Source organism: Lynx canadensis, chromosome E1 (assembly GCF_007474595.2).
Source record: "Lynx canadensis isolate LIC74 chromosome E1, mLynCan4.pri.v2, whole genome shotgun sequence".
Lineage (NCBI taxonomy): Eukaryota > Metazoa > Chordata > Mammalia > Carnivora > Felidae > Lynx > Lynx canadensis.
In genome coordinates, this window is record NC_044316.2 from 49,422,727 (window position 1) to 49,436,691 (window position 13,965).

The 13,965-nt window shown below is 37.3% G+C and overlaps 1 protein-coding gene and 1 pseudogene across 1 annotated transcript in view; both read right to left on the minus strand.

Annotated features, from left to right (window-relative positions):
- Positions 1–421: 421 nt before the first annotated feature.
- On the minus strand, positions 422–3,161 carry LOC115500326 (annotated as a pseudogene).
- A 2,002-nt stretch (positions 3,162–5,163) lies between these two features.
- ABCA10 (ATP binding cassette subfamily A member 10) overlaps positions 5,164–13,965 on the minus strand; it is a 71,576-nt gene continuing 62,774 nt past the window's right edge. The window contains 9 exon segments of the mRNA XM_030296414.1: positions 5,164–6,112; positions 6,232–6,287; positions 7,174–7,253; positions 9,961–10,101; positions 10,321–10,440; positions 11,140–11,234; positions 11,314–11,389; positions 11,666–11,844; positions 13,636–13,727. Of these exon segments, the coding sequence (XP_030152274.1) occupies positions 6,014–6,112; positions 6,232–6,287; positions 7,174–7,253; positions 9,961–10,101; positions 10,321–10,440; positions 11,140–11,234; positions 11,314–11,389; positions 11,666–11,844; positions 13,636–13,727 (938 nt within the window). The 3' untranslated portion in view covers positions 5,164–6,013.

Genomic DNA, 13,965 nt, shown 5'->3' on the forward strand with positions numbered 1-13,965 from the left:
TCCAAAGAGCCTGGGTATCCTTGACCTTATTTTCTTGACCTTTTCCTTCCGTTACTACGTCTGTACCTCCCTTATGGGGTCTGCAGCATTGTCCGCTAAACACAAAAGCTAGACATGAACGTTTTTTTTTAGTTGCATTCTGTATTTACCGCAAAGGCTCATATGGTAAGTGGTTAAATATTTGCCGAAATGAAGTAAATGTTTAAATGTACATATTTCATTCCAAAATGTTTTATTTTGAGAAGAAACAAGAAAAAAGAAAATTAAACCGCTCAAGAGAATATTTATATAAAGAAATTATAGAGAACCCCACGTCGGGCTCTGTGCTACCAGATGGGGATTGTTCAGGATTCTCCCTCTCACTCGCTCTCTCTGCCCTTCCCCTGCTCGCTCTCTCTCTCTCTCTCTCTCTCTCCCAAAAATAAATAAATAAACTTTAAAAAATAAAAAAAAAATTATAGGAATAGCCTCTCAACAGAAACCCTACTGTTGGCCCATTCCAAAGTTCACAAGGGTCTTAGGTTATAACATAATGGGTAAAGTCGCCCCCTCAACCTCCGATAGCCTCTGGCAATTTTGTCAAATATTCAGTATCACATTAACCCTTGGGTAAGATTTCAAAGTTATGGACTCCTTTATGTCAGCTTCCGCTATAAAATAATGACCTTGGCATCTTTTGTTTCTTCGTCAATAAATCTGTGGTCGATTTATGGCCACAGAACTCATAGATTTTGGGGGTTGGTGTAGCATCTTGTGTTTACTGGCAGCTGCCTTGTTGATTTCTTTAATAACATCATGCATTTAACAGTCGGTTAAGTGAGATTTCATATACTTAGGAGTACCACTGAACTCATCAGGAGTTATTCATGGCATTTCTTTAATCTTCCTGTTTTCGTTCCTTTGTTCATTTGGGGGCTTCTTTGTGGCTGTAGGTGTCTCGACTTTGTTTCTTCATGGTCAAGATTTGATCTCTTAATACAGCTCTAGGTATGTTACTTGAGGCAAATGGGGACGCCTATTTTTTTTTTTTTTTTTTGAGATGTTCCACATCTTTATAATCTTCTTCAGGGGATTCACAGAGCCCCTTCCACGAACTGTCAGTTTGTTCTTGACATGGAGTTTCCAATTCCAAGTTATTTATTAGCCCATTTGTTACGATGATCTCCTCTCCTATTTCATTTAACATCGTCTTCAAGGTAGGTTCTTGGCCACAGTTTCCTAATGATGGAGGTTATTCTTAATCTTTTCATTAATATGACAGCACAATTATTCTAAATCTGCAAAGGCCAGCCTGTATGCCTCTTGCACCAGTCCAGGAGCAAAGTCCAAAGTTACTTTTTTTTTTTTCTAAGTTTATTTATTTTTAAGAGACAGGGAGAGACAGAGCGCGAGCAGGGGAGGGACACAGAGAGAGAGAGAGAGACTCTGAAGCCGGCTCCAGCTGTGAGCTGTCAGCACAGAGCCCGAACCGGGGCTCAAACCCGCAAACTGTGAGATCGTGACCTGAGCTGAAGTCAGATGCTTAACTGACTGAACCACCCAGGTGCCCCCATCTATGTATCTCTCCATTGATTTTTCAACTATAACTTTTTTGGTACATTCAAACATTAAAATAATACATAGATTGCAAACAAATGACATAGATATATAATAAACTGGGAAAGTCTGATGCTCATAGTATGTTATTAAATAAGACAAATACGAAACAGTAGGTATAATATTACCTGTGGTGTGAATATGCGTGAATGATACAAGAATGTATTAGCCTAGCCGGAAAAATCTTTTATATTCTAGACATGTAAACATAGTATGATTTTCTTTCAAATAACAGGTACTATGTGAAAATTACTTTAAATTATACTTAAACAAATTTTTTTAACATTTATTCATTTTTCAGAGTGAGAGAGACAGAACATGAGCGGGGGAGGGGCAGAGAGAGAGGGAGACACAGAATCCAAAGCAGGCTCCAGGCTCCAGGCTCTGAACTGTCAGCACAGGGCTCGAGGTGGGGCTCGAACTCACGGACTGCAAGATCATGAACTGAGCTGAAGTCGGACGCTTAACCGACTGAGCCACCCAGGCACCCCTTAAATTATACTCTTAAAAATTAAATGGATTGAACTTGCCATTTTAACCATTTTGAAATATAAAATTCAGTGACATTAATTGCATTCATAATACTTTGCAACCATCATTACTATCTAATTCTGAAACTTTTTCAATACCCTAAACAGGAATTTATAACTATTACACAATATCCTTCATTCACCCACTCTCTCAGCTCCTGACAACCTCTAATCTACTTTTGGTTTCCATGAATTTTCCTACTGTAGATATTTCATATAAGTGTTCATACTCATACAATATTTGTATCTAGTTTATTTCAAGCAAATTTTATGTTATACATGTGTTTATATATATTTACTTTACAGCATTTTTTTAAAAGTTGAGAGGGGGAGAGAGAGTGTGCAGGAGGGGCAGAGAGAGAGAGAGAGAGAATCCCAAGTAGGCTCTGCATTGTCAGTGCAGAGTCCAATGCAGGGCTTGAACTCACAAAGTGTGAGATCATGATCTGAGCCAAAGTCAGGAGTCAAATGCTTAGCCGGCTGAGCCACCCAGGGGAACCTATTTTACCATATTTTTAAAAGATCAAGTGAATGGAGACATGGAAAATTTCTGGGCAATAAATGCCCATTTGTGTTACTTGCAATCATTGGTATTTTTTAAATTATTATTATTTGAGAGAGAGTGCCCAAGTGGGGGAGGGGGAAGGGGGGGGAGGGAGAGAGAGAGAATCTTAAGCAGACTCCACACTCAGCACAGAGCCCAACACAGGGCTTGATCCCACAACCCTGGGATCATGACCTGAGCCAAAATCAGGAGTCTGGCGCTCAACCGACTGAGCCACCCAGGTGCCCAGTAACCACTGGTATTTTTAACCTAATCCAGAGTAATCCTGCCAGATCTTCCAAGGCATTTTCAGTGTGAGGAGAATCTGTGTTAAAAGACATGAATTCTGTGTATGGGTTAAACTCTATCGGTTTTATGGAATGTGCCAAGCATCGTACTTACCAGCTTCTTGCTGCTTCTTGGAAACTGCCTTCCTGAGGGATGAGGGCCCAGGCTGTTCTTATTGTAAAGTTGACCATAATTTGTATCATGGGTGCCAGACGATAGCACATTCAGCCTATGTGTTGTTGGTTATAAACAGCTCAGCTCAAATAGAGACAAAGCCAATCACAAGCTTTGATTCTCCAGAAATGGAGCCGGGCAATACAGACGAAGTTAAACAGACACACAGAGAAAGGCAATGAGGTAGGAAGGACAATGGAGGCCATGGGATAAGTTAAAGATAGAGGTAAGCCACAGCTTTAAGTACGCAGAAGTAGTTGAGAAAACTAACTGGGGGAAGAAGCCCATATTTCAGGAAAGGCAGAGCTGAGCAAGAAGCTGAGTATCATGGGTAGAGGAAAATCCACAGTCTCCACTCTTATATGTATTTTTCTGGCTTAGCTAATACAATACACTCTTCTAAAGAGTCCTGTGGTTGTCTTGAATCCACAGCAACCTTCAAGCTGCCTCTTTCAGAACTCTCTTTCTTCTTGGATAGGCCGGGACTACAACAAGCCCCTCATTACCTGGATTAAGGTATGTGATTCCATTTCTTACAAGCTGGAAAATCCAAGGAATACAGAAATCACTACCAGGCACGAGGCCTTGTGCAATAGGAAATCACCAACAATGTGGACCTTTTGTGATTAGTTAAGACACTATGGCTGGAAAGCATTGAGAGGTCCTACCCGTTCCAAAACTATGTTTTCCTGGTAGTCACAGCATGTGGCCAGAGAAGTTGAAGCTACGAGCAATGACTGCAAAGCAAAACTTTAAGGAATGAAACATACTACACTTGAATGATTTTCACCTATAGAAGCAGGAAATTTACAAAGTTAAAGTCCAGAATGCCTGCCTATTCAAAGCAGCTAAAGAAGGTTTGTTAGAGGAAGTACTTTCATCTGATAGCTAGCAGCACCCACTGCCAAACAGGTGCATCAGAAGACATCACAGAACCTTGCTGTATCCTTTTTGGTCAAAGCAAATCACTGTTTGACCAGAGTAAGGACATGGGTAGAAAGTGGAAGGTGTTATTTTTTTACCAAGCCTCTCTTTTTGACCAATTGTGATAATCCATCCCAGATATGAAGCAAACCCGAAAGTACCACCTTTTTCTCTGGATGAGCCATTAGGACCTGGAAGAAAAGACTCATGCAAAAAAAAAAAAAAGTCCCTGGAGGATCACAGATGACATAGGGATGTGAGACAGTCTCAGATGCTGGGTGGTGAATAATCAGACCTAGAGGATGAGCTCACAGGGTTAGGCAGAATTAGAGTCTCAGTATGGGCACTATTGACATTTTGAGCTGGATAATTCTTTTTCGTGGAAAGCCGTCCTGTGGATTGTAGGATGTTTAGCAGCATCCCCAGCCTCTACCCCCTGGATGCCAGTAGCAACCCCCTGTTGAGATAATCAAAAACAACTCCAAATAATGCCAATTGTCCCCTGTGTGTGTGTGTGTGTGTGTGTGTGTGTGGTGGGGGGGACAGGGGTGACTGCCCCCAGTTGAGAACCATTGAACTAAAGCAACTGAAGAGGTGTGGTAATCTAGGGATAGAAAATGTCTCATCTACTGAAATCACAAATATATTTCTTTGTTGGTTTTAATGATGCAACTAACTGAATGGAATTTCCGTTTTAAGAAAACTAGAACATTACAGAAAGAATGCCAAATTTTTATGCATTTTAATTTAATTTTAGGCACTCCTACAAGGTAGGAGGATGTGCCTCTTTTATAAATGACCCGTGGAATGGCTGTTTGTAGGAATCAAGGTAAGGGGCCAAGTTCTACCTTTAAGTCAAGGCCAAGGTGAAGGTTAAGGAACTGACACAAACCACAGACCAGACAACAGGAATTCAGCAGATGAAGGAAGTCAGAGTCAGGGATGAGCACGACATTAAAAGGTCCTGTGGGGGTTTCAGAAGCTTAGGATAGGTACTGAACTTTTCTGTTGGTCAGAGAACAAAGTTACCCAGATTTCATAGAGCAGAGAGCTATTTGTTGATATTGGAACTACTTACCCAAGACTGTAATAAGAGAAGACTGAAGAGAAGTTCGTCACAGCTTTATTTATAAAAGATAAACTAGCATGTAACCAAAAATGTCAGATAATAGTAAAAAAAGTTAAGTAAAACCATGATAGTACATCAAAGGAATCCAATGCAGCCATTTCATAACCCAAAGGCATTACAATGATATGGGAAATGTTCATGAACCGTGAAGTGGAAAAACATAGGAAATCACCATGCCCACTGATGTCAACTTTGAGAAGGTACTCATGAAAAGAGCATTGATGATAGGTAGCTAGAATATTTATGCTGGTGTTTTACTATAGATTACTATTATCTTCGTCGATATAATTTCTATATATCCTTACATGAACATATCCTTATGTTATAATCAGAAAATTTAATTATATCTAAAGGTTATACTGTGTCATTTTATCCACCAACTTATTAGATCATCTTATGGTCAATATTACATTAAGTTGGTATTTGAGTAAATAATGCTTTAAAAAGAGCTGATATATTTAAAGTTCAGGTTCAAAAATACAATGTTTTATTCATAAAATGTGTTCAGCATCCAGCCTTATTGAAAATAATAAAAAAGTGGACTAACATTATGATTTTTGAATTAATATTGAGCACAAAATAGGTCTTACTAGTGATTAGTATAATGTCTGATTATGTTACACTCACTATCCTTCCCTATCTTTGCTTCTCCCCTCCATTCTAGAATGTTGAAAGCCATTTAAATTCTTAATCATTATTGGTTGTTTAAACTACTGAATGTTTTTGTTGGTTTGTTTGTTACCTGTGGTAATATGGCAGATTGTTCTAGAATTCTGGAAACTAATAATGTAGTAGGACCTAAAACCTAACATTAGGAGACTCAGGGTTTTAAGGCTCTTCTTGTGGGAGGAGTTTCCATCTAACTGTTGTATCAACTTCATCATCAAGATTTCCCAGCTCCTGTTCTTTAGAGAGTTCTAAGAATACCTAAGTGGGAGAAAATAAATAAGGAAACACACATGTCAGGGTGTTTCTGAAAGATGGATACATACAGAGTTTCACACAAAGGCTCCCAGATGATGCTCCCTGGTTTAAAGAAAGCTCACCTGTTCCAAGGTAGCCTGAGAGAGGCTGTATTCTTCCAGGTCGAAGGTCTGTTTCACTGCATTTCAAAGGGACTGACATCAGTGGCTTACATGGTTTTCACCAAAAGTGTTTTCAAAGTACACAATATAAGCAGGAACCTCAGGTCCATGAGACACTTGAAGATACAGGCCAAGTCATTAAATTTTTTGGCAGGTTAACTTAAAGAAAAATGTCGATATGGCCCAACAAAGAAGAGTAATGCATGAATACATAAATTGCCACAGACTTTTTCTTCGAAGAGCTCCTCGCGTCCTATTTTGGTATCTTGCCTTTTGATTCCTACATATGTATTATTGGACTCCAAATCGACTGTTGGGTATTGTTGGGTCTCTATATTTATAAGAATCTACGGAGGAGTACCCTGCATGCAGGTACCATTTGAGTGAATCCCATATTTCTACACGTCAAGGCCTCATCAATAGCCAGTGTGACCTCTAGTCAGTGTCTCTAGAACCAGTTCAACCCCTCCCCCCACCACTGATCCTAACTTGTCACATCGCAGCCCTGTGTACTGTCCTTCTCGGACCTTCATTTGAGCCTCCTCTCGTTGTCTCCACATTCTTGCTCCCTACCCCTCTGACTATGCTAAACATGGAGATGCAAGAAGGTTCCCTCAGTATTCTCTGGGACATGTTGATAATTATCCTCCAATACTATGCAATGGAACCAGGAGAGAACATTCTGGCTTCCCGGCAGCTGAGTTACCTTGTTAGCAGAGGAAAAATCAGGGGGAGTAAACCTGATTCTAGAGCCACCACTGCATTTCCGTCAGGGTTTGTAAGACTAGTCCAGTGGAGGTTGTCTAAGTTTTGGCTGATTATACAATCTTTCCACTTGAACTCATATAGTATATATTCCATGTAAAAATACGCACGATAAAGTCTAAGTATGTCTAAACTTACCTGCCTCTAATTTGAAAAAGGCCTGAGACAGAGGGCGAACGGCTTCCACAGGTAGTTTATATGCCATCATGGAGGAATATCTGGGGGAAGGAAAGAGTCCCACTTATCACAGTGTTATAACAGTGGGGAGAAATTGATGGCCAAAATAAATTTTCAAAGTTTTCTTTGAGTAAAAGTCTAAGTAGTTTAATTTGATAGTGCATGAATCTGAGCCGAATAACTTATCTTCAGTCATAAAAATCTGGTCACAACCAAAATCTGGTTGCTCTAAATTTAATGTTCAAGATAAATACTGAAAAATATCTCTGAAAAAGAATCTTTCATACTCAGCCTGTGCCGTCTTTCTTACCGTATTAATGCCAATACCTGAACATGCTCCCTGGAACCTTTTCATAAAACTTTCCCCCCTGCATTTAATTTCCAATCTCTCTTATAATATTGAAACCCGCCAAACTATCTCCTATTAAAAAACTTTTTTTCTTGACCTCCAGCTTCCCCTTTCCCAAATAAGTTTGTCCATGACCTCCATGTGGTACAATCCAGTGAACATTCTTTAGTTCTTATTTTTTAGACTTCTCAAAAGCATTAAATGCAGTTGTAGACATCCTCCTTAAAACTAACACACACTCTCTCTCAGCTTCTTAAACCACCAATATCTGTGACTTTCTTTCTAACTTTCTAGACCTGTCCTATTTAATATCTTAGCTACTAGCCACATGTAGTATTTAAATTTAAATTGAGGTGCCTGGGTGGCTCAGTTGGTTGAACCTCTGGTTTTGGATCAGGTTGTGATCTCACAGTTCATGAGCCCCACATCGGGCTCTGTGCTGACGGTTCAGAGCCTGGAGCCTGCTTCAGATTCTCTGTCTCCCTCTCTCTCTCTGCCCCTCCCCTGCTCACACTCTGTCTCTCTCTCTCTCAAAAATAAATAAACATCAAGGATTTTTTAAATTTAAATTAATTAAAATAAATAAAGTGTGAAATTCAATCCCTTGGTCACACTAGCCATGTGTGAAGTGCTCCATAGCCACATATGGGTATCGGCTACCATTTTGGACAGCACAGATATGGGCATTTCCATCATTGCAGAAATTTGGTAAGATAGTGCTGTTTTAGACACACTTTAATCATTTGTCATAATGGCTGTTGTGGTGGTGGTGGTAGTTTCCCCACCAGCTTTTCTTCCTCAATCCAATCTCAACACAGAGAGTTCCTGGTGTTTCATCCTAGACCTTCTCCCTTTTCTATGTCCCCTGTTGACCACCCATTCTCCTAACTTAATGGTCTTCTATATAGTAAAAATGCCCATCATTGATGATTGCCAGAGCAAATCTCTCAATGACCTTTCACTTTTCTTCTGAGCCACAGGGCTACATCTCAGTATTTTGGCATCTCCACTTGGAGATGCCACCCTTTACACATCAACGATATGAGCTTTTTCCCCCACTCTGCAGGTATAAAGTTCATTCTTGACTTAAGTTCTTTACACATTCTGTGTTCTCTTCTCCCCATTCTTCAGCAGCCAAACTCTGCTCAGTTTTAAAGTCCTACCTTAATGTCATTTCCTTATTTCTTTGTATCTTCATTTGCTTAATATCCTCGTCCCCCAAAGATGGTAAGCACCATAAGAATCTTCTCTATTTATTGACTACTCGATACATGGTCTCCAGCATATAGTAGGTATTCAGTAAGTATTATTTTTAAGAAATTAATAGGATAAAAAAAAAATTAAAAAAAAAAAAAAAAAAAGAGAAAGGGGCGCCTGGGTGGCGCAGTCGGTTAAGCGTCCGACTTCAGCCAGGTCACGATCTCGCGGTCCGTGAGTTCGAGCCCCGCGTCGGGCTCTGGGCTGATGGTTCAGAGCCTGGAGCCTGTTTCCAATTCTGTGTCTCCCTCTCTCTCTGCCCCTCGCCCATTCATGCTCTGTCTCTCTCTGTCCCAAAAATAAATAAACGTTGAAAAAAAAAATTAAAAAAAAAAAAAGAAATTAATAGGATAAATATATTAAAAAAAAACCTGTAAATCTTTCTTTTTTTAATGCTTATTTATTTATCTTGAGAGATAAGGAGAGAGTGCCAGGAGGAGAGGGGCAGAGAGAGAGGGAGAGATAGAATCCTAAGCAGACCTCTGGCTGTCAGTACAGAGCCCACTGCAGGGCTCTATCCTACGAACCATGGGATCATGACCTGAGCTGAAATCAAGAGTCAGATGCTCAATTGACTGAGCCACTCAGGCACCCCAACCCTGTACATCTTTCAATTCAACTCCGCTTCATTCTGCTATTCACGTGGGTTTGGTTATCCGTGCTTGTAACTCATAGCTGACCACACACAAATTTCAAAGAACCATAGGGAGGATTAAATGTCCTATAATCAATTAATTTAGGATTGAGTCAATCTTTCTCAAGAATATGTATGTGTGTGTTATTGGAGCTCTAGACACAATTTTATATTCGGTAAAATGCTACATAGGTTGACACATAACTTTTATTGTCTATTAAAAAACATTAAATTCATGGTTTAGTTCATTCTCTGTTCCTGTTTTTCAAACCATTGCATAATTTACACATCCATGCATATGCATCCACCTTTTCTGAGATATGAAACATCCACTGAAAATAGCTTTTCAATTGCTCTTTTTTCTATATATCCAAGTGACCTCCAAACAACTTGTTTTGTAACAAACAAGCCAGCTCTGCCTTTCTCTTCCTCTCCAGACTCATCCTAGACTAAATTATGTGTAGTGGAAAACCTATACACTTGCCACCGAGCCAAAAACGTCCTTTACCTTTCCTGCCGAGCAGCCTGCGGAAAAAGCTTCAGAATCTCCGTGTGGACAGGTTCCACCTGAGTGGGGTCCTTTATTTTTACTTCTAGAATATAATCTTTACCAAACTTGCTTTTCAGATTTTGAATGGAACCAATACACCTATCCAGGGAAGACAAAAAAAGAGTTGAAGGAAAAAAAAAAAAAAACACTTATCTTTTAATTTCTTCCTCAACTGCAAATGCAGAGGTAGATATTCGATCATAGATCAAAAGATATTCGATCATAGATCAAGGAGCTGAAGAATACAAGCTGTCACAGTGAACTGCAATTCTCCCTGAGGAACTTGGGGGCCGAGTGTGGTCAAGGATGGGCACCCACCTCAGTTTTCCGGACACCATGATGGCCACGCGGTCACACACAGCCTCAGCCTCCGCCATGGAGTGGGTGGTCAGGAGAACACCCTTCTCTGTGTTTTTAACAATGGTCTGAATTGCCTGCCTACAGATAAAGGATGGGATTGTTCACATTTAGAAAGTAACTTGGATATGTAAGAGACGAATCACTGGGTTCTACTCCTGCAGCCAAGATTACTACACAGTATATTAACTAACTTGGATTTAAATTTAAATAAATAAATAAATAAATAAATAAATAAATAAATAAATAAAGTAAGTAAGTAAATAAATAAATAAATAAATTTTAAAAGAATAAAAAGTAATTTGGGAAAATAGATGAACAGAAAGAAATAGGAAGACTAAATAGAAAATTCCGTATTCAGCCACAAGAAAAAAAAAATCTTTGCTCTAGAGAGAAAGAACAAAAATTGTACTGCATTATGTAATTATATTACAACATTCATTGGCTTCATAGCATGAAAAGTTGGGAAATAGTGAGTAAAACAATGTTTAAAAAAGCTGGAGTACAGAGAAACATCACATTGTAGGATTTTCAACAGCTGAAAAATAAAAGAAAAAAGAGGCAGAGGAAGAAGAGTAAGAAAAAGAAAATCCAAGCGAAGACATTCAAGATTCTATTCGATTCTTAACATGTCTATTTTTCCTTCCTTGGGGAATTTTGAATACTACATTAAGTTTCACTGAATTAAATAATAGACAATGTGAGCATCAAAGATAAATAGAGCAAATGTAGAAAGAATAGTAACTCCAGACTCATACTACGTAATCTGATGTCCCTCACCACATTTGCTGTTGCCCCTCGGGGTCCACCCCTGTGGATGGCTCATCCAGAAGCACCACCGATGGGTCTCCCAGGACGCTCAGTGCAAAGCACAGCTGGAACGAGAAGGAGAGGAACAGCGTGTCTGGCACCGACCCGTGGGGTGCGTAGAGTAACACTCAGCCCCCCACCTACCTTCCTCTTTACTTCTTGGGGTAAGTCCTTCACGGGCACTTTAAGTTGTTCCTGGAGCTTGAAAGCTTCCACCAATCTGACAAAAAAAAACCCGACACTGATTTATACACAAGGCACCTGTACCTACACCAACAATATAGAAAACCTTAGCACCATCCACCTGAAAACAGTAGGCTGAAGGACCATTAACATCATCACAAACGCATAAACTTATGATTTGGTTCTTATTCAGATTTTCAGTCATTTTAATTTGCGTGAAAATTAGAAGATCTTGTTTATGATCTCCTTTCCATATTTAATCAGGAAATGACATGTTCCTCCCGTCTTCCCTCCACAAAGCTTCCTTCTGTACCGAGAAGTACTCAGAGCAGACTCCTGTTTGCTCATTCCTTTCACTGCTGCGTACAGCTCCAGGTGGTCTTTCCCCGTAAGACCGGGCCACAGTGAGTTCTCCTGAGGACAGTACCCCAAGAACTTGACGGTGTCATCTTCCGGTTGCCTTGGAGATGTTCTGTAGCCTTCTAAAACCACCTGCATCGAACAAGGAAAGTCAGATCCGCATCCAGCTTTTGCTCCAATCCTCCCTCTACTGAAGGAGATAAAAGTGGCTCCTTGAAAAATGGAAAATAGAATTATCATATGATCCAGTAATTCTACTACTGGGTATTTAACCAAAGAAAACAATAATACTAATTCAAAAAGATATACACCTCCCTCCATGTTTATTGCAGCATTATGGACAATAGCCAAGATGCGGAAGCAATTCAAGTATCCATTGATAGATGAATGGGTAAAGAAGAAAGGACAGATGAATGATATATATATATATATGTATATATATATATATAAAATTATATATATTGTATCATTATATGTATTATATATATAATGGAATATATATTATATTATATTATATTAGATACATATTCCATTATATATATTCCATTATATATAATATATATAATGCTATAATATATATAATGGAATATATATAATATTATATTACATATATTATATTAAATATATAATGCATTATATGATATATATTATAGCATTATATATTATATATAATGGAATCTATATCATATTATACTAGATATATTATATATACTACATTATATATTATATATTACATTGTATATTATATATAATGAATTATATATTATATTATATATTACATTATGTATATTATATATTATATTATATATTACATTGTGTATTATATATAATAAATTATATATTCTATAATATATATTATAATACATATATTATATTAAATATATATTCCATTATATATTATTATATTATAGCAGCATATATATTATAAATAAAGGAATATATTATATTACATATATATTATATTAAATATACATTCCAATTATATATTATATTTATAGTGTTATATATTATATATAATGGAATATATATTATATTATATTAAATATATATTACATATATTAATATTATATATTATATTATATATACATATTATAAATAAAGGAATATATTATATTACATATATATTATATTAAATATACATTCCATTATATATTATATTATAGTGTTATATATTATAGTATAATGGAATATAAATTATATTATATTAAATATATATTACATATATATAATTATATATTATATTATATATACATTACATTATACATTATATTAAAATAATTAGTTATATATTAATTAATATATTAATAATATATATTATATTACATATACATTACATTATATACTAATATATTATATCATTATATATATTATATATATATATATATAAAATGGAATATTATTCAGCCACAGAAAAGAATGACAGCTTGCCCCTGTGACAATGTGCATGGACCCAGAGAGTATCACGCTAAGTGAAATAAGTCAGTCAGAGAAAGGCAAGTACCATATGATTTTACTCATATGTGGAATTTAAGAAACAAAACAAAGAAAAAGAGAGAGAACAACAAAAAAAACACTGTTACATACAGAAAACAAACTGGTGATTGCCAGAAGGGAGGTGCAGACCGAAGAAATAGGTGAAGGCAATTAAGAGGACACTTAGTGTGATGAGCATTGGGTGACATATAGAATTGTTGAATAATTATATTGTACACCTGAAACTAATATAACGCTGTATGTTAATTATACTTGAATAAAGAAAGGGGCCATTGAGCTTCACTATTTTTTGAGCATGCAGAGATATTTTGTAAAATCTTTCATCTATTTACTCATTTTCAAAAATCATTTGATCTGCTGAAAGAACAATATGAGGATGATATTGACACTGCAAATGAAATTTCCCCTGGCAATGAGCTTGTCACGTACCGTTCCTGCAGTTGGCTTTGTGTCTCCTGTTACCATTTTAATAGAAGTGCTTTTACCGGCTCCATTGTGTCCCAGCAACCCCAACACTTCACCTGGAAGACAGAGTCGTCATTGACGATATGATTTGTACTTCAAAGTTTGACCAGCCTAAATTCACTTAGCTTAGTAATATTTCGAAACAAAAGAACATCTTCCAACAACCCCTTTGTAATTTTCTATATTACAGTGTGAATGGAAAGACTTTGGATTTATAGTAGAATGGTTTGGTCTTCCTGATCCAAGATGGGGTTTCTCACCATTTGAACTGGGACATGATTTTGAAACAGAAAT